General features: G+C 49.9%; 4 protein-coding genes across 10 annotated transcripts in view; all 4 read left to right on the forward strand.

The window, feature by feature from the left end:
- The first annotated feature begins 4,893 nt into the window (after window positions 1–4,893).
- HOXA9 (homeobox A9) lies at window positions 4,894–8,363 on the forward strand. Its single transcript, XM_064444354.1, has 2 exons — window positions 4,894–5,774; window positions 6,926–8,363. Exons 1-2 carry the CDS (start codon window positions 5,225–5,227, stop codon window positions 7,162–7,164), a joined length of 789 nt encoding a protein of 262 aa, XP_064300424.1. The 5' UTR covers window positions 4,894–5,224; the 3' UTR covers window positions 7,165–8,363.
- Window positions 8,364–14,009: 5,646 nt separating this feature from the next.
- HOXA7 (homeobox A7) lies at window positions 14,010–17,387 on the forward strand. The gene is made up of 2 exons (XM_064444378.1): window positions 14,010–14,530; window positions 15,598–17,387. The coding sequence occupies exons 1-2, from the start codon at window positions 14,155–14,157 to the stop codon at window positions 15,879–15,881; spliced, it is 660 nt and encodes a 219-aa protein (XP_064300448.1). The 5' UTR covers window positions 14,010–14,154; the 3' UTR covers window positions 15,882–17,387.
- A 1,138-nt stretch (window positions 17,388–18,525) lies between these two features.
- HOXA3 (homeobox A3) overlaps window positions 18,526–26,909 on the forward strand; it is a 45,170-nt gene continuing 36,786 nt past the window's right edge. For 3 of the 6 annotated variants that reach the window (XM_064444357.1, XM_064444361.1, XM_064444365.1), the window contains exon 1: window positions 18,526–18,663. The gene's annotated coding sequence lies outside the window, so the exon portion shown is untranslated. Of the gene's footprint in view, window positions 18,664–23,408; window positions 23,491–23,761; window positions 24,810–26,909 lie in introns of those variants that run through there. The other 3 variants (XM_064444367.1, XM_064444358.1, XM_064444360.1) reach the window with 3 other exon arrangements.
- Window positions 18,533–25,597, forward strand: HOXA6 (homeobox A6). Of its 2 annotated transcripts, XM_064444377.1 has the most exons (3): window positions 18,533–18,663; window positions 23,235–23,490; window positions 24,810–25,597. In XM_064444377.1, exons 2-3 carry the CDS (start codon window positions 23,466–23,468, stop codon window positions 25,067–25,069), a joined length of 285 nt encoding a protein of 94 aa, XP_064300447.1. In that variant the 5' UTR covers window positions 18,533–18,663; window positions 23,235–23,465; the 3' UTR covers window positions 25,070–25,597. The 2 variants fall into 2 exon arrangements, with proteins under 2 accessions (XP_064300447.1, XP_064300446.1); XM_064444376.1 differs by lacking the exon at window positions 18,533–18,663 and having other exon boundaries at window positions 20,622–23,490.

Below are 26,909 nucleotides of genomic sequence, written 5' to 3' on the forward strand. Positions count from 1 at the left end.
TAAATATTACCTAGACGGTCGTAATTTGTCTGGGCCATATAGCGATGGTGCTCTAAGGTTTGTCGGCTTTTGTTCAGTTTTATGACTTGCTAGTATATCTGGATTGTTGCTGTCTTGAACGAGTGGTTTCAGTTGACTGAGGAGCTGCATAGACTGAGGAAGCAAATTACTATTTCTTGAGGGTAGGAAAACGATTTTTTTTTTTTAATCAAACACCTACAAGTGCGCGGAGATCTTTAACTGCAGAGGACGGTGACAAAATTCTAGGTTTATCTCAGGGCTGAGAAGAAATCGTAAAGGTGAGAGCATGGGGAAGGGGGACATCAGCCTCGCCTCCCTGCCGGCGGGCCCCTCTAGACAAGGCTATTCCCTACCTGGCTGCATGTGGAAGAGCTTATTTCACCCTTGCTACTTTTTTGCATCACCCTTCCCTTGCTGCATGTTTAGCTAACAGAGTCTTGCGCAAAAAGAAGGCAAAAGGAGGGCTGGGAGAAGAGAGAGACAGCTAATGCTTCCTTGCAGGGTATGTGTATGCCGGGAGGAGGGGGGACAGACTTTGAACCCGGGCTTACTGGGAGCCGTTAGCTTTTCATGATGTAACATTGTCGTGCACGGCCTTTTTCTTCCCGATTGCATCTGCATGGAGAGGCGAAAGCTGCCCGGGGCGGGGAGGGGAGGGGGGGATGTGTGTGCGTTATTATATTTCTCTCTTGTTTTCATTAACCCACCCGAGGCTGGCCGGGGGGCGCGGAGGGGCGCCGGCGGGGCGGGCGGGCGGGCGAGAGGGATGTTTTAGTCACGTTTCTGGTTTTATTTTCGTAGCGGGATCCTTGCGTTAAAGACCACGGCAATGGGGAAAGTAATAATTAGCGCCTGAGAACTGCTCTGTGGTTTAGGTAGTTTCATGTTGTTGGGGCTCCACCTTTCTCTCTACAGCACGAAACTGCCTTAATTACTTCAGTTGATATCATCACCAGGTATGCTTGGTGCGAGGGTCCTATCTGCCCGAAGAAATCTTAGCGCTGAAGTGATCTGTAGGCGTCAAGTCCCAATGCCATTGTTCCCCATCTGCAACGGAGCCTCCTTTGATTCCTCAGATAAACACGGCAGCCGAGGGGGGAAGCTTGACAAGTTCTTCAAGGTTAGCTAGCTCCTAAGCGAGTCCCTGCCTGCTTGCGGGATTTTAATATATCTTGTAGGCTGCATTCAAGGTCAGGTGCGTTTTTGCATTCTGCTCGGCGTGGGTCGAGCTCGGGGGGCGGGCTGTGGGGGGGGGGGGGGGGCTGTTTTTATTTTTCTGTCGGGATATATCTAAAAAAAACAGAGACCCAAAAGGGGGAGGGGGCGGGGAGAGATCAAGTCTGCCGGCCCTGCTCCGCGCACCATCACAAAGAAGGCCCCGGAGCCAGGGCCCGCGGCCGGGCGGACCCCACCCGCGGCGGGGGCGCCCGGCCCTGCCGGCGGTTCTCGTCGTCCCGTCCCCCCCCCCATGGGGTGGCTGGTGCCCCCCGGGCCCTGCGGCAGGGCTCCCCGGGCCCCCGCTGTCCGTCGTTCCCGCTCCCCCGGGGGCTGCCCGGGGGCCGCCCCGCAAGGCCTCGGTTACGATCACGATTGCGGCGCGGGCGCGGCCGCTCTCCGCGGCGGCGGAACGGGCAACAGCGACCTCTCCGGGCCCGCCGCCGCCGCCACCGCCTTTTGTGTCCGCAGCGCGACGGCGGGCAGGGGCGGCCTCCCGCCGGGCCCGCCGCCCGGCAGCCAGCGCCGGCACGGCGGCGGAGCGGGGCAGCCTCAGCAGCGGAGAGGCAGGAGCGGGAACCGGCAGAAAACTCGCTCGTCGGGGGTTTATTTCTATGTATTTTTTGTAGTCACCGTGATTAATTTTGCCTAAAAATAATAATAATAATTTAAAAACACCCTACAAACTTTTTTTCGGAACTCCAAGCTGGGCGGCAGGAACTCGGAGGAGTTCGGATAGCGGGTTTTAGCTAAAGCCACGCTGGCCGGTTCCTTACCGAAGGAGACATCCCCGGCGGGGGCAGGAGCAGAGCTCCGCGTTGCAGTCAAATTTAAGTGCTTGTGGCTGCCTCTACACACGCTGCGCGCCTGACGGGCTCTCCGCTGGGTCTGTGTACGAACGGGGAGTGTATTTACAGTCCATATGTCTGTGCGTGCCTGTTAGGCGTTTGTACATAGGTTTGCCTCTGCCCTTTATTTCCCATTGGAATCGCATCATCCTGACTTTGGACTGCTTCCCCCAAATTCCGAAGCATTTTTCTCCTCTGTGCCAAAACACCTCCGTGCGTTCGTAGCACCGGCGATTCCGTGATTTGTAGCGGCAGGAAACCCTGGGAAAAGGCGATCCTGAACTTCCCGTTCAGGAGAGGTCGCCCACGTCCGCGGATTCCTGCCCCGCGACCGCGTACACTCCGCGCCTCCACGGTGCGTGGCAAGTGAGGCAGCCCTTGCATATGCCCCCCGCTTAAAAACCGACGGGGTCCTTCCTGTTGCAGCCGGGGATAAGAGCTAGCGGAACTGGAGCTCTGCTAATTTGATTATGCTGGGACGGAGGGCAGGGAGTATTTTTATTCAGGTACGAACGCGCCAGCGGCGCTTCGGTGCCGGGAATTCCGATTTCCTATCGCAATTTGATGTGAAGGTCTCTTTCTGCCCTGTTTGGGGTCTTTGGCCTCCGAGGGTGTAAGCCACCAAAACCTTAAGTAATTTGCAACGCAAATTGCACGAAGCCCCCGCTGCCCCCGCTAGCCTTCGTGGCTCGTATGCAAAATGTACTTTGGGGGAAAATGGGTCTAAAAGGACGAAAAGAGAGGCGAACGCTCCAGCGTTACTATCAGCGGACGTGACCGCGTGAAAAATGTCTGTAATTATTTGCTATATTTTATCTCTTGCTCTCTGTACACCCTCTCCTGCCGCTTGGATGCCGGCAGTGAACAAATGCAGGATTTTACAGGGGAATAAAAATGCAGGCACGTTCTCTTAAACGTTATTGTTATTGTCATTCATTTGCTATTATTTTTGGTGAGGAACCAAAAAAATGAAACCCGCTGCAAGTTGAGAACCCAAATTCGAATATAAACATTCAGGACTCCTGCAGCTAACATTATTTTTTCTGAATGGAAAAAGGAAGTTCTACAATCACATTTCACCACAGCTGACTCTTAATAATAAATACAAATGACGTCGAGTTCCGTCTTTCCAGGAAAGAAATACAATTATTTTTTTCTATTATGGCGTGTCTATACAATGGCCACAAAAAATAGCAGAGGAGAGCTTTATTTGCATTTTTTAAATTGTTAGAAAATAACGGGCTCCTTGTTTGTGGAGATCTTGCAACCGTTCCGTAATTTTCGAACTCTAATGGGGGATAATAGTTTCATTATGGGCCTTTGTAATCCTGAATGGGGGGGAGAGAGCGTTGTTAAAATGGGATCTCTGTAAGATTTCGGATTAAACTGTCGGGAAGACATGAAAAGAAGAGGAAAGGGAGAAGGAGAGAGGGGGAGAGGCAGAGAGGCAGCCCACATAGCGGTGTAAAACTAATTAGAACCACACTTTCGCATGCACAATATTTACACGTGATTTTAATTATTACTCAGCCGTCCCTACCATTTGCTGGGCTCTATTTTCAATAAAAAATATTTCGAGTAAATTGACCCTCTCGCGGAGGTTTTTTGTGCCCCTTGGATCCCACTGACCGCGCTCCTTCGCCAGCCATGGGGATAGACAGCGTGAGTGTCCGCCGGAGGGAAAAAAAAAAAATAAATGGGGGAGTCCCGGGCATATTTGCAAAGCCACGACTTTAATTCCTAACACTGGACTTGGATCTGGCCGCCTCTGACTTTTCCCCCCCGCGCACCCTCCCCTCCTTCTGCGGAGGGCTGTAACCCTCCGCTCGGTTTCTGATGCCGCTAGCGTGTGTCCTGCAGTCAAAGGAGGTGCCAGCGAATAACTAACTATATCTGCACATAAATTTGATTCACCAGCATGCGGGGCGGCCGGCTGCCAGCGCCCCTTTGATAGCCGGCCTGAGAAGCAGGGTGCCTTTCGGCAGCGGGGAGACGGGGCTTTTTCTCCCCTTTCCCCCCGCTGCTTCCCTGCATAGTTAAGAATTACTCGTCGCGATAAATACCGCCGCCCGGCTCTGCCCGCTCTCCTTCCTCCCCTCCCGGCCGGGACGGCGGCTCCTCTCCCCGGCCTGCCGAGGGGGTCCCCGGCTGCCGCGGCCCCCGTCCAAGGGCAGGGGCGGGCAGGCGCGGCGGTGAGGATGAGGAGGGTGTTTCGGTCACTGCCGCGCTCTGCCCGGCGGGGTGGGGTGGTGAAGTGCAGTTTGGTGCCGGCCAGCCTAAATACCGAGCCAGAGACTGCCCCGGTCCTCCTCCGGCCGGGCGGGGAGGGCCGGCTGGGCGGCGGGGCTTCGGAAAGGGGATACGTTGAATTTGACTTTCCGCTGCCAGCCCTGAGCCCGAACGGAGCGGTATTATTTACAGTGAGCTCCCAAACTAAACACAATAGTATAATTTAACCTTTCCAAGCACTCGTAAATTTTTACTGCTGTGAAACACAGCGATGCAAATGAGCGCGCTCGTAGTTACTGACTTAATAACAACCCCGCGGCTCCCGAAACAATAACTCCTTATGAAATATAATAAATATATATTTAAATACACTATACCGCAACTGCTATTTTGCCTTTTTTATTGCTTCAATTATTGTATAATTTTATGTGAAGGTCTCCGATCACAAGGGTGGGTTGGTTTGGTTTTTTTTTTTTCTCGGGGAACACGACCCACTGATGGGATGATTAATTATGATATAAAATAGTCCGCTTAAACGGGGAAAAAAAAAAAAAGAGAGAGGGGGAAAGAGAGAGAGAAAGAGGGAAGGGGGGGCGGCCGTAATACGGAATCTGATCTTTTAATCTCAGTTGGCCGCAATTAAAACAAACCCCGCCGTATAACTCCAATATCCCTTTGCATAAAAACATATGGCCTCGCTATAAAAATTATGGCTGGAAAACACTGACCCATTAATAGCCGGCGGACTGATTTATACTTTATTGTTCTGCTCCCCCGCCACGTGACCGGGGCAGCCAATGGGCGCCCGGGCTGCCCTCAACTTATTACTGACTCTACTTCTCCGCCAGCACCAAGTTGTTACGTGAAACCCGCAGCCCCGAACCGCGGCGGGTCCGCCGCCCGCGCCCGCCATGTCGGCTCCCGGGACCCTCAGCAATTACTACGTGGACTCCTTCCTGGTGCCGGAGGGGGACGAGCTGGCGGCCCCCCGCTACGCCCCCGCCCCGCTGGGTCCCCCGCCGCCGCGGCCGGCGGCGCTGGCCGAGCACCCCGAGCTGGCCCCCTGCAGCTTCCAGCCCAAGGCGCCCGTCTTCGGCCCTCCCTGGAGCCCCGCGCATCCCGCCGGCGCCAGCGGCGTCCCCGCCGTCTACCACCCCTACGCGCACCACCAGGCGCCGGTGGCACCGCCCGACGGCAGGTACATGCGTTCGTGGCTTGAGCCTGTGCCGGGCTCCTTGTCTTTCCCCGGGTTACCTACCAGCAGGCATTACGGCATTAAACCTGAACCGCTGGCGGCCAGAAGGGCTGACTGTACCACGTTTGACACTCACACTTTGTCTCTCTCTGATTATGCTTGTGGTTCTCCTCCAGTTGATAGGGATAAGCAAAGCCACGAAGGCGCATTCTCTGAAAGCAATGGAGAAAGTGAGGCAAACGGAGAGAAACCGCAGATCGATCCAAGTAAGTGGGACTGCGTGGGTAATGGACTTCAGGGCGCTGCGCCGGCCGCGGGGAGGTGTCGAGGCGCTGGGGCCAATTTGCGCGGCCGAGCACCGGCTGCTGCCGCCGCCGCCGCCGCCGCCGCTCCAGCTCGCCGGGGTCTGCCATCTGCAAAAGCCAGCGCTGCCTTTCGCAGGCTCGAACGGGATCTAGGATGGCTCGGGCTTTCCGGGCTGAAAGGAAAACAAAAACCCACCCTACAACTGCAACTTAAGCACACACACACACACACAAAAAAAAAAAAAAAAAAAGGAAAAACGTCCACCCCCGCCCCAGCAAACTCCGCAGGACGCGCTCGCATCCGCCCGCCGCGCCGCGCTGCCAGGCGTGGGCAGACGCCAGGGAGAGGGTGCCTGGAAAGCATTGGATGTGAATCTGATCCTTTTGAGACGGCTGGCAGGCCGGGGCGGCTATTACGGGGCTGAGAGCAGAAACCTCGCCGTTGACTTGGTCCCCTTCCTCCCCACCCCCACCCCCTCTTCGTCTCCTCGGTGGAAAACCCCGGGCTTGGATGCTCCCAGGGCTACGGGACTGGTGGCAGAGCGCCTCGGGATTGCTATCGCGATTAACGCCTTGCAAATCAGGGTCCTAAGCGGGCGAGGTTTTAATTATGCCAGCTGTAGGCTGACTCGCCAGCTCCCTGGGTCTTGCCAGTGATGACACTGGAGAAGGTCGAAATTAAAAAGTGAAACAATTTCGATGACATGTTGGTCTGGCCGGTCACTCCGCGGGATGGCAGTTTGAGGGGTGTGTGTGCGTGGGGACGCCAGGAAGGAGGGAGGGAGCCAGCGGGGAGAGAGAGAGAGAGAGGAGGAGAAAGGGTATTTTAAAATTGCATCCTACAAACAATAAAAAGGGCGAGGGGAGGCGGGGGCGGCGGGGCTTTGCCGCGTGTGGTTGCGTGTGACCTCTCCATGTGTCTGTATTTTGGAGTCCATTGTGCCTCACCACCCCCTGTGCCTGGGGAAATGAGACCCACACCCTAAATCCCAATATCGGGACACCTACGCGGCTGGTCCCGCGTGGATTTCCCTCCCCAGCCCCCTCCTCTTCCTCCCTCCCCTCCTCACCCCCCGCCCCGGGCCTGAACTTCTCCTGTTTTTTCTTTGTAGATAATCCAGCTGCAAACTGGCTCCACGCAAGGTCCACCAGGAAAAAGCGATGCCCTTACACCAAGCATCAGACGCTGGAACTGGAGAAGGAGTTTCTCTTCAATATGTATCTCACTAGGGACCGTAGATACGAGGTGGCCAGACTCCTCAATTTAACCGAGAGACAAGTGAAAATCTGGTTTCAAAACAGGAGGATGAAAATGAAGAAAATCAACAAAGATCGAGCAAAGGATGAATGATGGTGACACGCGGGTAAAACTGAAAAGGCATAAAGTAAAAAAAAAAAAAAAAAAAAAAAGGAAAAAAGTTAAAAACAAAACAAAAATCTTCCCCTCGAGCCCTGCCATGCAATGCGTCTGGGTCCAGGCCTCATTTTTTTCCCATGGCAAATTCTGATTATGATTGTACCTTGATTGTCACAGAGGCCAGTTTGCCAGGAGAGGTACAGTAAGACTTTTAATTTTCTAATAGGAAAGAAAAAGGGGGCATTAGCACGAAAAGGCTGTTTAGCTGGCTTGTATAAATCTACCTGTTTCTTCACTTATGGCAAGAAAAAAGAAAAAAATGAATAAAGAAAAAAACTACCTTTTCATAATGCACAACTATTTACGGACTGTATAGTTTAGCCTACGTAGTTAATTTTATTCGCTCTTTGCGCGGCAGAGAGATCTCTGCTCTAATACTTGAACACTGTGTTTTATTGTGGTAATTATGTTTGTGACTCAATTTATGTGCTTGGGTGCTGTACCGGATGTAATGGTGTAAGCTAGAATTCAATTTGAACTCAGGTTGTTTATTATAAAAATTGCATAGAGTATAGCTCTGTAGTGTATTAAGTCTTTTCTGTATAATTAGACAGTTAACCTTTGATTGTAAAATATATATTATATATATCCCAACGCAACAACAAAAAAAAAAAGCAACAAAAAAAAAAAAAAGTAGAAAAAAGTTCGTCCGGGATGTCTGGGAATTACGGTTCTCAAAATATTGAAGCAAGTCATTTTAGTATGCACAGTTGATATATATATAGTACTGTCTTTGTCGGTTGTATATATATTCTATATATTAAAAAAAAAAAGTAAATAAACAGACTAGCTTAAAGATTGTTTTTGCACCAGTGAGCAGTTATCATATTTCGGAGCTATACATATATGTGAAAAGGGTAACTACCTATGGTTTACGTTTTAATTTTAATCGAATGATTTGATGGTTATTGTAATGAAGGTTAATTTTATTGATAATAAATTATACACTATAAAAAACCTACATTTGGTTATTGTAAATTTGTATCGATTTAAAAAAAATAAATCTGGGAAGTTATGTTGATGCAGAACGCACACTGTCTATTTTGAAATAGTTACCTCATGGCCTACTGACCAAATCGTTGTGTTGAAATGATATTTAACTTTTTGCCAAATAAAATATATTGATTCTTTTATATTTTGTGATGTTTTAAGATCATTAAGGAGGGGTTGTTCCACGGCACACCGAGTCTCACCGGCGGACGTGGCAAGGCTAGGGCAGCCGCAGAGGCGAGGCGAGTAGTGGTGTTATTTCCGAGCCGAGGCAAACCCACGGTTCTATAAACGCAGACCCCAGGTGATGAAAATTTGGGCTTATTTTCGTCCTAAATGGACAGATTCAGGTCCTAAATGCCATTGCTTCGCTGAGAGGAGGGACGGCTCCCGTTCAGTAAGCTGGGGCTGAGCAGTGCGAGGAGGGAGCCCCTTCGGATGGCAGCGGGGGCACAGTCCCCACTTAACGCCGTTTTAATAAATTCGCCTGGCTGGGTGGGGGGGATTTAGGACCGAACCAAAATGTCCGACGTTCTTCAGCGCGGACAATAATGTAAATCAGCTCAGACAGCGACATTTAAGCTGCGATGGTTAATTAGCCTGGACCAGAAAATATCCAGCACTCACTGTGCTTCAGCAAGCTTTGTGGGAAGGCTCGCCTCACCAGCGCGTTCATTTTAGATTCCCTTCTAGAGATAATTGCCTATGCAAAATATGTTATTTCAAACGTCACCTTTGTTCCCCCTTCCTTTGCCTTCACGTTTGGATTTTTTCCCTCCCTTTTATATGCCCCGTGGCAAATAAAAACAACTCCTTGCATTTTACTAGCGCCTCAGATTATATATGTATGTATAGATAGATATAGATACAGATAAAATTTTACTGACAGTTATGGTAGAATTTATGGTGTCGATTGTACTCGCTAGGTTAGCCGAAGGAAAGAGCTGGGCTGGCAGCAGGCTAGAGCGGAGAAGGCAAAATAAGATTTATTTTAAAAAGCAGAAAGAACGTTTCTCTGGAGTGGAAGATTTCTACACAAACCCCCATTGCACCCACCCCTCCCCCGCCGCCCCAAGCCAAACCAAGCTCAGCAACAAAAGAAAATAGCGAAATCTCCGAGCTTGCTGAAATTTACCCTTGTTTTGGGCGGACATCTTACTGCTCAGAGCAGATATCCTCCATAATACGAGCCGCAGCACACTTCTGCGCCACACCGACCGTTGTTTGCAAATATGCCGAATAACAGTAAAAGCCTTCTTGTTTTACGGAGGTACACGTGCATATATATATGTATTTAAAGCAAAATAAGACGGAACACAGTTATGGTCTTGCCAGAAGTTGTTGTTAGGAAAATTCAGAGCCATACAGTGCAATAAAAGAAAATGACTGCTGTAACCGTTTATGGGGTGTAAAACGCTGCAGGGCTGAAGACAAAACTTAGGGAGCCGGCAAGAAGTTTACAGATGTGCAGAACCGCGGGAGGAAAAAAAAAGCTTTCGGCTTCACCTTAAAAAAAAAAAAAAAAAAAAAAAGGAAAGGCAAGAAATCCGGGGTAAGATTTGATGAGTTCTAATTAGCAAAAGGGAGCCCGTTCTGGTGTGCACACACACACAAAAAGCCCCTAATTGATCCCTGGGCCAGTATTTGGGGATGCTGGGACGCCCTCTGTTGTTGCAGACAGAGGCAACTTCAAAGAATCAGCATTAAGAGTGTGTAATAAATGACGGGTCTGCAAACTGTCTGGAATTCGGCTCTTAATGAGTTTACAACTGTCCAGCCACAATTAAGATTTTCTACAAAAGCCTTTTCATTTGTTTTGTCTGGCTGTTTTAGATAAAGCGGGCGAGCGGAAATAACAACCTTTTATTGGCCTTCCCCTGCTTAAATCCAGGCTGGGAGGTGGACATTTATCTTCCAGTGCGCTGGCGGGCAGAGGCGCTGGCTCCGCGGGGCCGGGGCGGCGGCGGGGCGGTGGCGGGGGTGGCGGGGACGGCGGCGGGGACGGCGGCGGTGGCGGGCGCGCGGCGGCAGGTGGCGCTGTGAGCCCGCGAAAGAGCGCGCGCCCTCCCGCCATCAAGCGCTCGGCCACCTCCCCGAAAGCTCCTAAAATGTCGACTTTATGGAAGCATAACGGGGGTTGGAAACGCCGGTTTGGTTTTAAGAAAGGCCGATAGGCTTGAGGGGGTTCCCCCCCTCCCCTTGTCCCGGGATGGCGGCGAGGGATATCCCGCTGTCACCGGGCGCCGTTAGGGTGGCATTTGCCGCCTGGCCACGCTCGGTGCTCTCGTGGCAAAAGTAAAGCTTGCTTTGCGCCAAGGACGTACCCCGCATTTATTATTCTCAAAACACCGGGGCATTTCCCGTCAGCTAATAGAGGCGGATGGAGCCCTGGCACCGAACTGCCAGCTCCTCTTTCCCTTGCCCCAGACCTTCGCCCTTCTCTGGCGAAGCTCTGAGCCTGCAAACGGGGTGACCCGACCTCCCGAAGGGCTGGTGAGAAATGAAATATTTGCAGAAAGGGGGAATTGAAGGGTCGGGGCAGGATGGAAGAGGCTTTCCCCAGATCGGCCCAGGAGGAGAGTCCCCGAAGAGCTTCGCCCCCGGAGCAGGGGGCGAAGCGACGAATTTTCCACCACCCTTCTCCGCCCCGCGTAGCTGGAGACAGAGCCGTGCGGGGCAAGAGCAGCGCCGCAAACCTCCGCTTTGAAAATTATTTACCGGCGAGTGAAATTCCTCAACAGCTGCCTTTGATACAAGTAAAAAGCCCTGCTTGTGTCTCCAGCAATTTCAGCTCTGTGGGACCCGTTGCGATTATATGATACAGATGCGGGCAGGCTGATGCTCTGCAAACTTGACGTGTCTCTCAAAGTCATTCCTAACTTCTCCTCGCCTTCTGTTTTGATTTCCTCCAGTCGTTTTCGTATTTTTTTTTCCGTTTTGCTTTTGTTGGCTTTCGCATCTTGAGAATGAGGCTTAGTGGGGAATTGTGGAGTATTTTCAGATGGCAGTGCCAAAAGAGGAGGAAAAAGTAATTGGAAGGAAAATAAAGGCAGGAGGAAAGGAAGCATAAAATGTGGGCTGAAGTATGAACGTTGTATTTTTCAAGTTTAAGCCAGACAAGCAAACAAATCGCTGCATAGTACTCCGAAACAGAACTACTTTCTCCGCGTTTTATTTACATTTCCTTAAATCAAAGCCAATCTCTTTATATCGAAATTCAGCATCGGGAAGGAATGTGAGAACTGAGCTATTTTTTCCCCACACTGTTTGAAAGATTTGATTCTTTCTAGGGATAAAGAGTAACAACCACTCCCTGCTTTCTAACAAAAGCCTTCCTATCAAGTGTTTGTCTACAATGGCATTGCTAAAGTTATTATGATTAATTTTTTTTTTTCCTTGGGCAGTAAAATTATATTGAAATTAAAAAGTGTTTATGCGTCGTCATACTAAGTAATAACTTGGCACAGTACGCTCCATTATAATCGTGGATAAATTACGGCGAGAACAGATTCCAAAACAACAAAATCCTCCCTAGTATGAACCACATCAAGATGCTGCTTAATACACAAGCCATAATCACGTAGTGCTCCCAGGTCGCTTGTAACTTATGAGCACCGTTTTATCACTACCTTTTACTTCCCGAAAAAGCTCAGAAGGCAAAGAGAGGTAGACCAGAGCTCAGGAGAAAAACATAAATACAATAAATCCCGCCTAGAGGATTGTTTTTTAAAGCGTGTGAGAATATTGAGGTGACCGAAACCTTGCAATCTGCGTTCGTTCGCCATTTCCTCGGCTGGAAAAAAATATATATTCAAATGAAAAGCGCGTTTTAAGGCGCGGGGATCCAGCCTGGTTTTATGTGCGACTAAACGAGAGATTTCAGAGGCTGTTTCAGAGACAGCGTTATCCCTAAAATGCATAGGGTAGGGGAAGCAAATAAGGTGGCGGGGACCCATGCCTGGGGGTCCTTTTAAGATTTATTCAGTGAAGACTTTCTGAGAAATCTTAATGGTTGGCAGGAAAAAAAAAAAAGCTGAAAGCAAAATATGTATATATGTATATATGTATATATAAAAAGGTGGCGGCAGTAAACACACACACGCAAAGAAAAATTCACAAACGTGCAAATTGGACAGAACCAGAGAGCTCGAAATACAGCCACCCAGCTAATCTGCGCAGTCCTACGCTATCCATATTTAAGTCTAGACATTGGTTATAGTTTGCTGTTTCTTTCTTCTTGCATCTTGGAATGTTGTCACCAGAGGAGCAATTTATTGGTCTAATGTCATCTACTTCAGGCTCTTTGATCTTCTTAGTCGTCGTCTTGTTTGCTTCGCGTTCGTTTAACTTCTTGGGCCTTTATTCCCTTCCAGCAGCCTCTTCTGCCGGCGTGTTCCCACATCGCAATCGCGACCGCAGGGATATTGTCTAATATTGGCGAATTGGAAGGAATAACCGAAGGGGGCTCTTTCGCCAGCTTCTCCCTTACGCCTGCGAATAATAACTGCGTTTTCACGTACTTAACACTTGGCAAATGTCTACATGCAGCCGCCACATTTGCATGCTCTGAAGCACCAGTATCCCAGGGATCTGGCTTTAGAGAATTTTCTTGCTTCTGTCAGTAACCTATATTCATGGGGCTGCAATAACCGCGCATAAAGAGTCCCAAAGGGTGCGTGTGTGTGTGTTGGAGGTGTGCGTGGGAGGAGGGGAGAGGGTGTCCCACGTTTCCAAAACGCAAAGTTTAGGGTCCGTGCGAAATATCGCCAAGAACAATTTTAACTGGTGAGAAAGTCTTTGTACACGGGGCACCAAACTATAATTGAAAGGAGAATTTCCGGGGCAATTCCATTGTGCTCCTTCCAGTTTATGATGTGCAATACAGGCAGGCAGTAAAAGCTGTCTTTACCAGGACTCCCTGTCTGAGGGAAGGAAACTCATTTTACGATCCGTTTAAAGGAAGGGCACGGTGCAGCATCCTCAATGGAGAGCCATTCGCATTGTTGGGGAGCCCAGCGTTTAGAAAGGCAGCAACGCTTCCCGTCATCTGAGCGTACCGCTGCCGCCACACGCTTAGGACCGTAAGGTATGCAGGAGGGAAAGGTAAAGGGGGCATTAAACAGGCGGCTGGGATTTGCAGCCGTTTGTAGGCGATTCCTTCAACTCTGAGTTTGTTTGTTTTTGCTTTTTTCCTTCTTAAGGCGTCCAGAAAGCTGAGCCCTTTCATTTAATTTTTTCCTTTTTTTTATATATATTTTTTTTCGGGAGGGTGACCGTGATTTCTTCCTAGGGGTTAAACCGGCTGGGCTCACTCCGGCCTTGGGGTGGGCACTTTGATTTTCAAGCCTTGGGCAGCCCCTCAGAGCCAGCGGCCGGGCGTGGCGGGGCCCGACGGCCGGGGTAGAACACCCCCACTCTCCCGACCCCCGCTTATTTTCCTTGCGGGAAAACAAGGCGGGGGTGACGGGCAGCGTCCTTTAAAGTTTTTATTTTATTTTATTTTATTTCTGCGACACCCCCACGCCTCGTCCAAAGGACCATATGGGGGGGGTGGCAGTCCCGGGGGGCAAGCCCCCCCCCCCCCACCCCGCGGAGCGGCGCCGGCGAGGGCGAGGGGGGGCGGCGGCGGCTGGAGGGCGCTGCCGGGCGCGGCGGCGGCGGGGCTGGCGGCGGGGCTGGCGGGGCTGGCGGGGCTGGCGGCGGCGTCCCCGGCCCGTCCATGGCCGGGCACCGGCGGGCCGCGGCCGGCACCACCTGTGAGGCGGGCGGGGATTGGCGGGCGGCGTCATATGACCGGTCACGTGCTGGAAGGCAGCTCAGTCCAAAAGAAAATGGGGTTTGGTGTAAATCTGGGGGTGTAATGTTATCATATATCACGCTACCTCGTAAAACCGACACTGAAGCCTGCCGGACAACAAATCACAGGTCAAAATTATGAGCTCTTCGTATTATGTGAATGCGCTTTTTAGCAAATATACGGCGGGGGCTTCTCTTTTCCAAAATGCAGAGCCTACTTCTTGCTCCTTTGCAAGCAACTCCCAGAGAAGCGGCTATGGACCAGGCGCGGGTGCCTTCGCCTCCTCCATGCCTGGCTTGTACAATGTGAACAGTACCATATATCAAAACCCGTTCTCTTCCGGATACAGCCTGGGCTCTGATGCCTACAACCTGCATTGTTCCTCTTTTGATCAGAACATTCCCGTCCTCTGCAATGAGCTAACCAAACCCAGCTGTGAGAAAGCGGAGGAAAGCAACCTGCACAACCAGGCTGAGCCTAATTTCCGGATATACCCCTGGATGAGGTCTTCAGGTAGGGGCGAGCGGAGAGGGCTCGGAGCCGTGGCAGCCAGGCAAAGCGTGTCGCCAGAATTACTGTCAGCACAGCCTTTATGGTTTTAATTATAGCCGAGGCGCCATTGCGTAGAAAGCCCGTGGCATTGTATGTAAATGAGTATCATAAAACTTTTTATTGCCCAATTAATGGGTTCTAGCCTCGTAAATTTATTTAACTCCATTTGCTATGGAATTTTAGCATCGAGTCGATTTGTGCTGTTTGCTATAGAAATGTGGAGAGTTGGCTGCGGGCTCCCAGAGCCCCCACGGGTAAGCGTCTCCCCTGCCCTCTGCCGAAGTTGGGCAAAAAAAATCCCGCTCGCGGGGAAAGGCGGAGGGGAGAGGGGCGTTCAGGAGCGGGGGACGGGCTGCTGAGGACTTTGCCAGCCCACGCTGCTGAGACGTGCCACTCTCGTCCCCCCCTGCCCTTTCCACGGAGATAAGGATCTATAGAAGTGTACTAAACAGGAAAACGGGGCGGGTGGGGGGGTGGGTGGGGGGGGCGAGAGTGTGTGAAAAAGGAGAGCTCTCTTCTGGAGCTAAATGCGATGTATTGTTTACGATCCAGGCGGGGTGGGGTGTGTGTGGGTGGGGGTGGGGGTGGAGGGAGCCCCCGACATTAAAATAAAATAAATACAGCCCAGACTTCCAGCTTTTTATTTCCCCTTGCGAAACGCGAAAGTCTGGAAGGTTTTAGGGAAATACATTGCCTGGGGGGAAAGTTCCTCCTCCCAAAAGCAATTTCCTCCCCCACCTCCTCTTCTGAATGCTTTCTCTCCACTTTTTCTAGGTCTCGAGCAACTTAATTTTTGCCCTGCCTGAGCAAGGCAGGTCGTGTGGCTGAAATGCCTTTGTTAGGGCAAAGTGGGGGGGCGGGCGAAACCGAGAGTAGGGGATCATTCACTCTCGCTCGGCCGCTTTTTGTTTGTTTATGTATTTCTTTTTCAAAAAATAATGATAACAATAAGGGCGGGGGGGGGCGAAGAGAGAAAACTTTCCATCTCTCTTCTTGCTTAACTCCTGGCCGTGTGTGCCTGCTTTCAGGTCCGGATAGGAAGCGAGGGCGCCAGACCTACACCCGCTACCAGACCCTGGAGCTGGAGAAGGAATTTCACTTCAATCGTTATCTGACTCGGCGGCGGAGGATAGAGATCGCCCATGCCCTCTGCCTGACGGAGAGGCAGATCAAAATCTGGTTCCAAAACCGGAGGATGAAGTGGAAGAAGGAGCACAAGGAAGAGAGCTCCAGCACCCCGGCTCCCAACGAGCCCACGTCAGCAGCCGCCTCTGTCGAGAAAGTGGAAGAAGACGAAGAGGAAGAGGACTAAGGAGTCCCACTCGAGGAAGCGATCTCTAGTATAATGTATGCACATGACAGTTGAAAAGCTCCCTTTAAAGGGTGGGGTGGAAAAAGAGAGAGACTCACGTTGTTATTTAAAAAAAAAAATCAGTTCCCTTTAATAATCATCTTGCAAGCGAGCGTTTGCAAACATGAAAACGTTTCTTGGGGTGGTTTTCCAGCCTTCTCTCCACTCTCCCGTACTCCTCAAACCTGCCCTGTGCCGAACCTTTCGGTAATATCTCCTAAGAGCATCCTACAATCATTTGTTTTTTCGTTCGCCCAAACCTGGGTGGGTTTGTCCAGGGGACATTTCAGTGGGAGAACTGCTGCTTGCACAGATAGTAAACCGTGACCTTCCGAAGTAACTACCTGACTCAATAGTCCCAATCATTTGTGAGGGGAAAAGTGCATTAGGCTCACATTAAGAAAAAACTACCTAATTTTGAATAAGTAGCTCTGCACTTCTCTTTTTTTTTTTTTTTAATTATTGTTAGAAAAATATCATAACTAACAGCTACACTAACAAAAGGTTAAACATTGGGGGGGGGGGGGGGAGGGGGAAGATGTTCCATAAACCACTACAATCTACAGCAATGATTTGTACTACCTATTTTCCAGACTACCTATATATCTTGCTCCGCCTACCTATCTTCGAAAGTATACTGTATTTTAGTAGTCAAAAGAAGATAACATTACTAATGTGAATCGCAAAATGCTTTTAGAAATATAAGTGTAGTCGTTCGAAAAGCACGCATCAATAGCTTTGGTATAGAATTTGGTACCGAAAAGGCTGAATATATTTAAATTTAAAATAATATATTTATTCCAAAGCAATTATAAATGAAAACCATATGCTGCAATATATCTTTGTTCTCGATTCTTTACTATTCCGAGTGAGGAAGCAAACACACGCCAATATTGTACAAAGCGGTTTAATATCTCCCGTTGGCTTCTACCTTCGGCTGCCTCTGCTAAAGGCTGTTTTCTTATTCTAGGTTGATCTTACTTAATATAGCGGAAAGTGTTCTTTGAAAAGTGAATTTAAATGACCATGTAACCACCTTTAAAAAAACCTGTTTGTCCTGGTTATCCGAACGTGTTAATATGTAATACCGTGAATTTTCCTACAATAGCAGATACTGTATATTTGAACGATTTTTTTTTTTTTTGTCATTTATATTCGTCTTGGAGCTCATTTGTAAGATCATGTCAAATTGGGAAGTATGTAATTAATTTGGAAACTTTGTAGCATGATGTATTGTTAAGAACTCTGTATAAATCCGTCTTGAAGGTTTGACTAAAGTTTATTCAAAAATTGTATGTTACAATGTGTTTCGATGTGTTCGTTGTGAACATTTGGATATGCCGTGTAAGTATTGGAAGTGGAAAAAAAAATGTCTGTGAACTCTCTTTGGAAGTGATACCGTGTTCAAGTATCTCCCACGATAAATGTGTTTTATGTTACACAGAAAATAAATATGCTTGTTGACAATGAGTTGTGTTTCTTTATTAGGGATACAGTTCGAAGAGAGCATCAAAAAATAATTTACAGAGACAAATAAATAAATTAGACCATATAAATCTTTTCTTTTTTTTTTTTTTCCGTAATCAGAAGGAAAAAAAATCCAAGGTGATTAATTGATAGGAATCAGTCAATTTCTCTATCTCGACTTTGTGATTTCTTTTTTTTTTCCCTAGCGCAGTTGATTAATAAAGCGGAAAGCCTTCTTTATGGGAGGGCTTCCTTCCACCCTGTTCCCGTGTCCTCTTGCAATCATAACCCCAGTCCAGGCGGCCGGCGATCAAGCCGAAATCGCATGCAGTGAAATAATATTTGGTAATGAACAGAAAGCGCGATGCCAAACTTCCAAGTGTAAATGATCCGGTCGGGTACGTGAGCGTGCAGCATTCGGGGGGCGGGGGGCATCAGGGTGGCATTAAAAAGGGGGAAAATCTCCCTGCTTTAGAAAATGTACCATTTTTGCCAGGTATCACCTAATGTCAAGGAGATCTAATATTTTTAATATTTTTTAAAATTTTTAAAAAATTAAAAAAAAAAAAAAGCTCGCCCGAAAAGTCCCTTTATTCGGCCGGGTAAATACAGGTAGAACCAGAGCATCATTTGCGCAGAAGTTCCATTTTTCTACTACACTCCGTTCCTGATCAACGTACTAATTGTGATTTTAATAAAATTAGTACAAACTCCAGGTCTTTTAAAAAACTCCAGGGCTGCCTCTGTGGTAAGATGGCGCCTCTCTAAGACCTGCCTCTTCTTAGTGATGAGGAAAAGGCCATAAATCCGTTGTTGTTTATGAAAATTTACAACTTTGCAATACAACTTTATGAGTTGTTCGGTTTTTCCATTGGTCGTTGTCGGTCATGTGGATGGTAACCGTGAACATGAACTTTTTTATAATTTCCCTTGCGAGAATAGAGCCGCATTCTTTTGCTGAGCTCTGTCCTGCTTCGGATCTCTCTGGCTTTCAATCCCCATTTCATTTGTTCTTTGTAAGGCAATAGTGAACAAAGTGTGCGGAGGTTCGGCATAAGCAGCCGCCTAGAACACAGATCCGGGATGGCAATTTCCAGTTCCCCCGCTGGAAGGTGTGGCATATTGGATTCAAAGCACTGGCGTGGCAGATTTTCAACTTGCAACCTGGCTAATTTCCTGCTTCTTCTGGCACCAAAAGGAGGGCGATTCGTCTCCTGTGCAGCCAAAGCGACAGCTGTCAAAGTCGCAGGGGCTCCTGTGAGCCAGAACCTAAAAGGTGAGAAATGTATATGACACTACCGTAAGCAGGGAAACATGGTTTAATACGTTTAAATATTAGACATGTGCAATTAAACCGAATGGAAATGCTACCGGCCAAAAATAGAGGTGGCTGCAGCTCAGTTGATTTCGACTTAACGAGTGCATGCAAAAATATACCTAAATAAAATGTCTACTTTCTATTATTTAGCAAGGAAGCCGTGGATTTTAATTTTTTTTTTTTTTCACGAAGTTTATTTCTGTTTGCATTTGCCAGGGGGTTGCTGTGGCATTCCGGTTATTTTCTAACAATTCAGATTTACAGCATCAATCGGAGGGGATTTTTTTTTCCACAGCACGAGGAAAAAAAAATTTAACTCCCCCCCCCCCAACATTAATTCTTTTATTTCGCAGCATTAACCTAAAGTTCATTTGTGGCAGCTGAAATTTAGATGCAATTTCTTGTTTAATATTTCAGGAAAAAAAAAAGGCAAAAAAAAAAACCAAACAAAAAAACGCCAAAACCAAACAACCGGTCAGCACAATGTCTCCTGGCTCCCCTGGCACGTCCAGGGGAAAGGTTCTTTCTAGACGGGGGAAAACAGCGCGAACGTGTCTTTGATTTTCTTTATCAGATCAAGCGCTGCCTACAAAATCCCCGTGCCCCTCCGTGGGTCCGTCGGAACAGGGTTCCCGGCGCTTTCCGGCGTGGGCAGCCTGCGCGCCCTGGCTGCGCGGAGCGGGCTTTGCAGCGGCTAAACCGATTTCAGCGCCGGAGACCGAGCTTTTTTTGTTCCCCCCCCCTCCCTTCTCTCCTTGTTGTGACTGTTACGGTGCGGCGCTGGGGGGGGGAGCGGCGGCCGGCGGGCCGGTGCCCCGCGGGGTGTGCCGGCGGGGCGAGCGGGGCCCCGGGGACAGCGCCCCCCGAAACCGGCCCCCCCAGCCGCCGCCGCCGCCGCTGCCCGGCTCCGCTCCCCGCCTCCTGATGGCGAACGAACGGCTCGGAGTGCTTTAAGTGTTAGCCCCGGCTCTGCTTGTGCTGCCGGGCTGATAAAGCATTGCATTTGCATTGCATTGCGGTATCCGCCGGACTGGAGCTGCAGTGAGCGCAGGATTATTTATTGCGGGGCCGTGGGTGCTCAGTGCTGCCACGGCGTGGCCGAACGGCGGAGGCGGGCGCGGAGCGGCCCCCGCAGCCCCTGGGAAGGGCAGCGCTGGGAGACTGCGCTGCTCGGGGGCAACCCAAATAAAAGACACCCCCCCCAAAAAAAATAAGAAAAATATCCGGCCTCCCTTTCCAACGGGAGCATCGGAGCTCACACACCACCCCCCCTTCCGCCTCCCCCACCCCGGCAAGATATGCCAGCAAGGCCGGCTCTGCCCCCTCCCATTCTCCTCCGCTTGCACCTCGGTGTGTGTCCACTGTGAAATATCCCAGTGGGAGCTGGCTGGGGACGACCCGCCCGCGTCCCCCCGGCCAGGCTCCCGATGCCCCGCCAGTCTAAACAACGGTTCGCCTTGCCCAAACTGTTTGGATTAGGAGCTATTAGTTAAAGGTTGGTTTTGGTGACGCTGCCGAGCATGAGAAGGATTTGTAAGTGGGTTTTTAGATACGAGGAGAAATGAGGCTTTTAAGCTTAAGAGGGCAACTGCCCCCGCACCTGTATCCGAGGGTGGCTGGCGTTGCCGGCCGGGGTTTCGGCGGGAGGAGGAAGGCGAAGTGCTTGGCGGAGGAGGTGCTGGGGGTGCGGGGAATTCCGAAAACAAATAAAAGGCGGATGAAATACGTGGGTAGCGCAAAGTGTGACTTTGTTGCGGTGGCAAAATGCAGCGGGCTGGCTTTCTGCTTTCCGGAGGTGGAGGTTGAGGGTGGGGGTGTGAGGGGGGGCGGGAATGATGAAGGGAAACTGCTGCGAAATGTGTCCGGGCAGGGCATTTCCCCGGCAGAGCTGGGGGGTCACGGATGATTGTAATTCGGGGTTTTCTGGGGGTAGGGGGAGGAGCGGAGAGGACGCCTGAATGTGACTGAAGCGGAGATTGCAGTGCAGATTGTTTAGCTGTCACTGTAACTACTCTAACACGACCCAGCCAGGCAAACGAGCACATTCCATTCCTTTTAATATTATGGGATCAACGAAGAAATGTTTTCGCCGTCTGCAGTCGGGTTTTCGACAGTTTGAATTGGACGCAAACAATAAGTCGAAAAAGAGGGAAGAAAACAAAAAGAAAAAGAGAGGAGAAAAAAAGATCAGTCTGTAAGCGATGCTATAAAATGTAAATATAACTAAGCCTGGCGCGATTTTTTTGTATTTTGGTCTCTGTGTGGTGGACTCAAATAAAAGCCCGTCTGGCCACAACTTTTTAAAGTAGGGCCGGTGGGTTTCGCGTGTCCCGAGTATTCATTTTTCACGGTGCATTTTCGTTCGGACCTGCGTTGGCGAAAATCTGCTCTTTTTCAGTCCTCATTGCATTTAGCGTGCTCTGTGCTTGTTTGCTGGTGCTCCCTCCGTTTTTAACTCTATTCGCACTGAGTGAAAAAAAAACCACCCACCACTTTTTGGTGTGGTTTTGGTTGGGTTTTTTTTTTCTGGAGAAGACTGGCTTTCAGGAAATACACGTTTCTGAAATGACCTCCCAAACCATGCAGCTAGTGAGCTGTAATTCTACCAGGTGTGTTTATGGATTAGTCGGGCTGAAGAGGTTAAGGAAGTTGGGGGGGGGGAGAAAATTGGAGGCAATCAACATCTGAATGTGAAAGTCCAGCTGAGACTGTGAACAATACAAACTATTGTGGAGAGATGTTTTAACTCACTACTGTTTTATAGGTATCGTAATCTGCCCCCGGAAATGAGACAAATAGTCTCCCAACACCAACAAAACTCTCCTTTGAAAGCTACTTTAGGAAACGGGGCTCATACGAATGTCACTTTCCGTCAGAGCGCGTTTAAAATTAGGCTATTCAATCTGTTGTAATGGGCGCGGATTATGAGTAAACACATCTTGGAATGAACAACCTCCTGTTATCTCCAGGAACTGGAGGGTTACGGCTGAATTAAAAGCGTCTCAGCGAATTTCATCAGCACTGTTACTGATGAAACTGTTACTGAATGTTACTGTCCCTGCCCTGGGCCAAGAATTATATTTCCGCTATGGGGTAACTGCCACGTTGAAAAATGAAGATGGAAATGTTTGTTTCATGGATTTTTTTTTTCCTCCCTCTCCTAAAGACACGCATCCGCGTTTAATCAAATTATTCGGCGCACCAACGAAACCGATTGGCTTCTGCTGACTCATTAGCGGGGCCGTATTAATTAGGAATAGTCCTACTGGCTCGTTTTTGAATTTGAATGTTTGATTCCTTCGGCTCGACTCTGGCGGGGGGGACTCGGGGAAGGAGAGACACGTGGAACTTTATCTCGGCTGCTCGGGGGGCGCCGGGAGCCCGCCCAGCCCTTCCCGGGGCCTTCTCGGGCACTTGGTGCAAAAGAAAGATCCCCTCCCCAGAAGGCCACCGTTTCCTGCCCCAGCCACGACCTCGGCGTTAATTATAGGGGTGTTCATTATAATACGAGACGTCTTCCACGCAGGACGCGTTAGCCTCTCTCACAAAAGCTGGGTTCGGTGCTGGGGCGGGCTCCCCGAGCTCCGAAGGGAAGCCTCAGCGGAGGGGCGATTTCCGAAAAGAAAGAAAAAAAAAAAAAAGACCCCAAAACCCGCCCAAAAACTCCTGGATGCCGTTGTGGCATCGCGGTGGGAAACGGCGGGAGGCCGGGCCGCCCCCCCCCAGCCCTCCGCTCCCCGTTTCAGGTGCTCCCTCCGCTCCAAACGCCCTCCCTCCCCCCCCCCCCGCCCGCCCCCGCAGCATCCACCGCCGTCGGAGTGACCGGGGTCGGCTCGCCCACTCTCCCTGCGGGGCCGAGCGGCTCCCCTGGGGGCGACGCGCCTGTCGTGGGGCCGCCAACTTTTAAGGCCGCCCCCCTACACACACCTCCAGCCGCCGGGGGTGGTGGGGTGGGGGGTGTCCCCCCATCCGCCGCTGTCACGCTGCCCGCGCTGCCTGCTCCTACCGGGAACCACTATTATTATCGCTAATTTTGTTGTTATTATTGGGATGTTTTCGCTCCGGAGGGGCGGCGCCGCCCCGGGGGCGCGGCCGGTCCCCGCGGGGCCGCGCGGGGCGGCGCGGTGGGGCCGGGGCCGCCGGTAAGTTGGCGGCGCGGTGGCGGCGGCCCCGGGGGAGCGGGCGCCGCGCGCGCTCCCATTGGCCGCCCCGCCGTCAGCTGCTCCTATTTTCTGCTGTCGCTTTTGGCGCTCGGCCATCCAGAAACAAACCACTTCGATGACTCCTAATAGTTATCGCCAGATGTACTAATACACAACAAATCACGGTCCGGGAGAGGGGGAGAGCAAATGAGTTCCTATTTCGTGAATCCCACTTTCCCGGGGAGCCTGCCCGGGGGCCAGGACTCTTTCCTCGGGCAGATCCCCCTTTACCCGGCGGGCTATGATGCTCTCAGGCATTTTCCGGCTTCGTACGGGGCAAGCAGCCTGCAGGACAAGACTTACACCTCACCTTGTTTCTACCAACAGTCCAACACCGTCATTGCTTGCAATCGGGCTTCCTATGAGTACGGAGCCTCTTGTTTTTATTCGGACAAGGAAATCAGTAGCGCCTCTCCCTCCGGCAGTGGCAAACAGAGGGGGCCCGGGGACTACCTGCACTTTTCTCCCGATCAACAGTACAAATCCAGCGGCGTCCAAGCCAAAATTGTAAATGACGAAGGCACCGACCGGAAGTACACGAGTCCTGTTTACCCCTGGATGCAGCGGATGAACTCCTGCGCTGGTAAGGCATTTCGATGCAATCAAGGGCCGGGGGGTGGGGGTGGGGGGAAAAGTTTCTTTCCCCGGGATTTTTTTTCTTTTTTTGTTCTTACCTAAAGCCCAGACTGCTGGAGAGACACGGTTCCTGAGGGGCAACGTGTAACATGAAACCTTCCCAGGTTATTTTAGACCTGGCACATTGGCACCCTGGGAACGGTGGCCGAGAGCCCAGCTTGCGGGTTCACTGGTGAAAGTTACTGGTGAATCCTAAGGAGGGGGGGGGGGGGGGGGGGGGGGGGAGAGAGAGAGAGGAAAAAAAGGAGCAGAGCAGTTTTCCCACTCTCCTAAAGCCACCCCAAAGCCACTGCTCCACTTCTTCATTGTCAGAGAGCCATGCAGGGAATATGCCCTCTGTACTGAGGATCCAATGCATTTGTGGCACATTCCTCCTCGCCCCCCTCCCCCAGCTCATTAGCCTGTAAGTATTGGATATTGAGAGCACGTTTCTGGGGCCGTGGGCGCACTTCCATGGCATCGCGGATTTTCTCTGACTTACAAGTGAACTTCACAGAATTAAACTATTCTGTCCAGGAGTCGTGCTGGGGGTGGGGAGGGTTGTATTGGCGTGTCACTTCTTTCTAATAATCCCCTATCAAGACGTTCACTTCCAGTGTTTGCTAATGATTCCCCTCCTCCCGAGGTTACGTTTGCTGGACTGTGGGTCGCCTTTCTTTTTTGGAAAGTTAAACTTTTAGCAAGACCATTCTGATGCTGCTTTACATTCGAGGGCAATAAATTCCGGAGCAAATGGTAAAGGCTCTTCTATGATCTTTAGTTGATGTCTATAATTATACTTAAATTACAGACCCTCTGTAGTCACAGCCACGGTAATAGAAGGTGTTTGTGTAAACACCCCCGCATATGCGTGCACACACACACGCACACACACATGCGTGCAGCTCCCGGGATCGCACACGTGTGCGTGTGTGTGTGTGCGTGCGTGTGCGCGCACAGGCTCTCGACAGGCAGAGGGTAGACGCTGCTCAGCGATTCACACGGGTGCTACCTACTTCGCTTTCCCCAGGTCCACCTTAAAGCCTCTTTGTATCCCAGTTGCCCCACCACCGTCAGCACGCTGCACATCCGCATTTACAGCTGGTCAGGCAGGAGAAAAAGGAAAAGAGGGACAAAAAAAAAAAAAAAAAGCCTTCAGGAAACCAGAGCAACCCCCGTCCCCCGGTGATTGTGCCTGCAAAAGGAGGCAGAATATACTAACGGCTCTTTCTGGTCTGAAATCACTGGGCCCTGTCCAATGCGATCGTTTTGTCTTTACTTCTACAGGTACAGTATATGGAACTCATGGGAGACGAGGGAGGCAAACTTACACCAGATACCAAACGCTAGAGTTAGAGAAGGAATTTCATTTTAACAGATACTTAACCCGAAGACGACGTATTGAGATTGCAAACGCTCTCTGCCTTACTGAACGCCAGATTAAAATATGGTTTCAAAACAGGCGGATGAAATGGAAAAAGGAAAACAAATTCATAAATTCCACACAGCCCAGCAGCGAAGAAACAGAGGAAAAGTCAGGGGAGTAGAACCACGTTTAATAAACGCTACCAGGCCTTTCCTTAGCGCTTACTATCACTATTATTATTGTTTACCTTGTGTTCCTTCTGCTACTAAAATCCTATAGGTTTGTCACAGTCTATTAATTCCCAAAAGGCTTGGTCAGAAGATGCACATTTGCAATCATCTGTGACTTTCTTTAACATGTGTGGAAGTCCTAGCTCTCGAGCTACAGGCATGTATGTATATAACCACCTTTCCAAAGCGTAGATGGCGTTGCTTAAAGTATTAGAGAAACGGCCGAGATTTTTTAATATTTGAGCTGAGCATCCATGTGTGGGTGAGTGTCCATGGCGTGCCTGTGTGAGAAGAGATAAGCGAGTGATTTTTTTTTTTTTAAATTAGAAATGTTCATATTGTAGAAATACGAGAGATTTTAGGAAATCTTGGGTCTATGTTTTTGCTAACTCCCGCTGCGTCGGGCCGTCTCGTTATGCTGTGTTTGGGAGCTTATGGTCTGCAGGGGAGAAAAAAAAGTTTTACGCATGTGTAAGATATTTAAATAGCAAAAAGAAGAAAAATACTTTTTAAAAATCGTTGTATAAAACCCTGGGTATAAACTTGCAGTTAAAGCGAAGATGAATTGCAGGGAGAAAAATTTTTAAATGCCGCTAAACTGCTTAAACTGCACTACTAGTATTAAAGTAAAAACTCGGCGTTAAAGTTCAGGGGAAGCGAAGGAAGAGGTTTCGAAGCGGGCGAATTTCTGTGGTTCCCGTTGAGCTTACACTGAGGTTTCGGTGAGCTCAGCTCTACACTGAAGGGGCTTTGAATTATGGACTGCATTTCTTGGGGCTTCGTGGGCTTGGGTCGATCTTTCTTTCTTTTCTCTCCTCTTTCTTTATTTTTTTCTTTTGTTTTATTAAAAGAAAAGTGGCTGTCATTTTAACTCGGGGATCTTCTTCCCCGTTTTTGTGGTATCTTAATTCACATTCGCATTTCTTAGCACTGGAAAAAATAAATAGACGCTCTAAAGAAAAGTAGCTGCCATAAAATGCTTTCATTTCGAGTTCTGTATAAGTAAAATAAGCGCAGCGAAAATATTAATATATACGTTATATCTATATTATATTGTGTGTGCGTGAATGTGGTGTGAAGCTGTATAAATACACTTGTGTACGCATCAAGGCTCTTTTGTTTGGAAGGCAGCGCAATTTGGGCTACCGCTCTAAATATTTTAAAAGCCAAATCTGGGAAATACTAATGCAAAATGGCTACCGCCGCATTTAGAGGTTTGGGGTTTTTTGGTTTTTTTTTTTTCTTCTTCCGAGAGGCGGAAAAATAACGGCGGCCGTAAAGCGCCTGGAATTTGACCCCCTAGTTGGAAAAACACTGCAAGATATTTATCTTTCATAGGTACCTGCCATTTCAGATCGGCAGGACCCGGGTGCCTCTCGAAAGCTCTGGCACGGGGATAAGGGGGGGGGGGGGCGGATTATATGTATGTACATATATATACGCGTGTGTATATACACCTATGTGTATATGTATTTAGAAAAGGGAGATGAGCGTTGCCAGCATCCGAGGATGGATTACGCAGGAATTGTGCCCTGCTGTAAATAAACCCCGTACGGAAGAGAAAACCGGCACAAAGCGGAGCGCTCTCTGCTAGCCAGGCTCTCCGGCGGCCGGGGCGGGGGGAGCAAGCCCCGCCGGCCCCACAGCCCCGCCGCCGGCTGCCGGGCCCGCTGGCGGCGGCGGGCTCGGTGGCGGCGGCGGTGACGGTGGCGGCGGCGTGCCCCGCTCCGCTCCGCACCGCTCCGCGCCGCCGTCGGGGTCCGTCACCCCGGGCCGACCCCGCGGAGCCGC

Source organism: Phalacrocorax carbo, chromosome 2 (genome assembly GCF_963921805.1).
Source record: "Phalacrocorax carbo chromosome 2, bPhaCar2.1, whole genome shotgun sequence".
Lineage (NCBI taxonomy): Eukaryota > Metazoa > Chordata > Aves > Suliformes > Phalacrocoracidae > Phalacrocorax > Phalacrocorax carbo.

Bases quoted from the DNA above. Each gene is read 5' to 3' on its own strand.
- HOXA9 (XM_064444354.1), top strand. From the start codon at position 5,225: ATGTCGGCTCCCGGGACCCTCAGCAATTACTACGTGGACTCCTTCCTG. The intron at 5,775-6,925 runs GTAAGTGGGACT...TTTTCTTTGTAG, and splicing joins GAAACCGCAGATCGATCCAA to ATAATCCAGCTGCAAACTGG.
- HOXA7 (XM_064444378.1), top strand. From the start codon at position 14,155: ATGAGCTCTTCGTATTATGTGAATGCGCTTTTTAGCAAATATACGGCG. The intron at 14,531-15,597 runs GTAGGGGCGAGC...GCCTGCTTTCAG, and splicing joins CCCCTGGATGAGGTCTTCAG to GTCCGGATAGGAAGCGAGGG.
- HOXA6 (XM_064444376.1), top strand. From the start codon at position 23,055: ATGAGTTCCTATTTCGTGAATCCCACTTTCCCGGGGAGCCTGCCCGGG. The intron at 23,491-24,809 runs GTAAGGCATTTC...TTACTTCTACAG, and splicing joins GCGGATGAACTCCTGCGCTG to GTACAGTATATGGAACTCAT.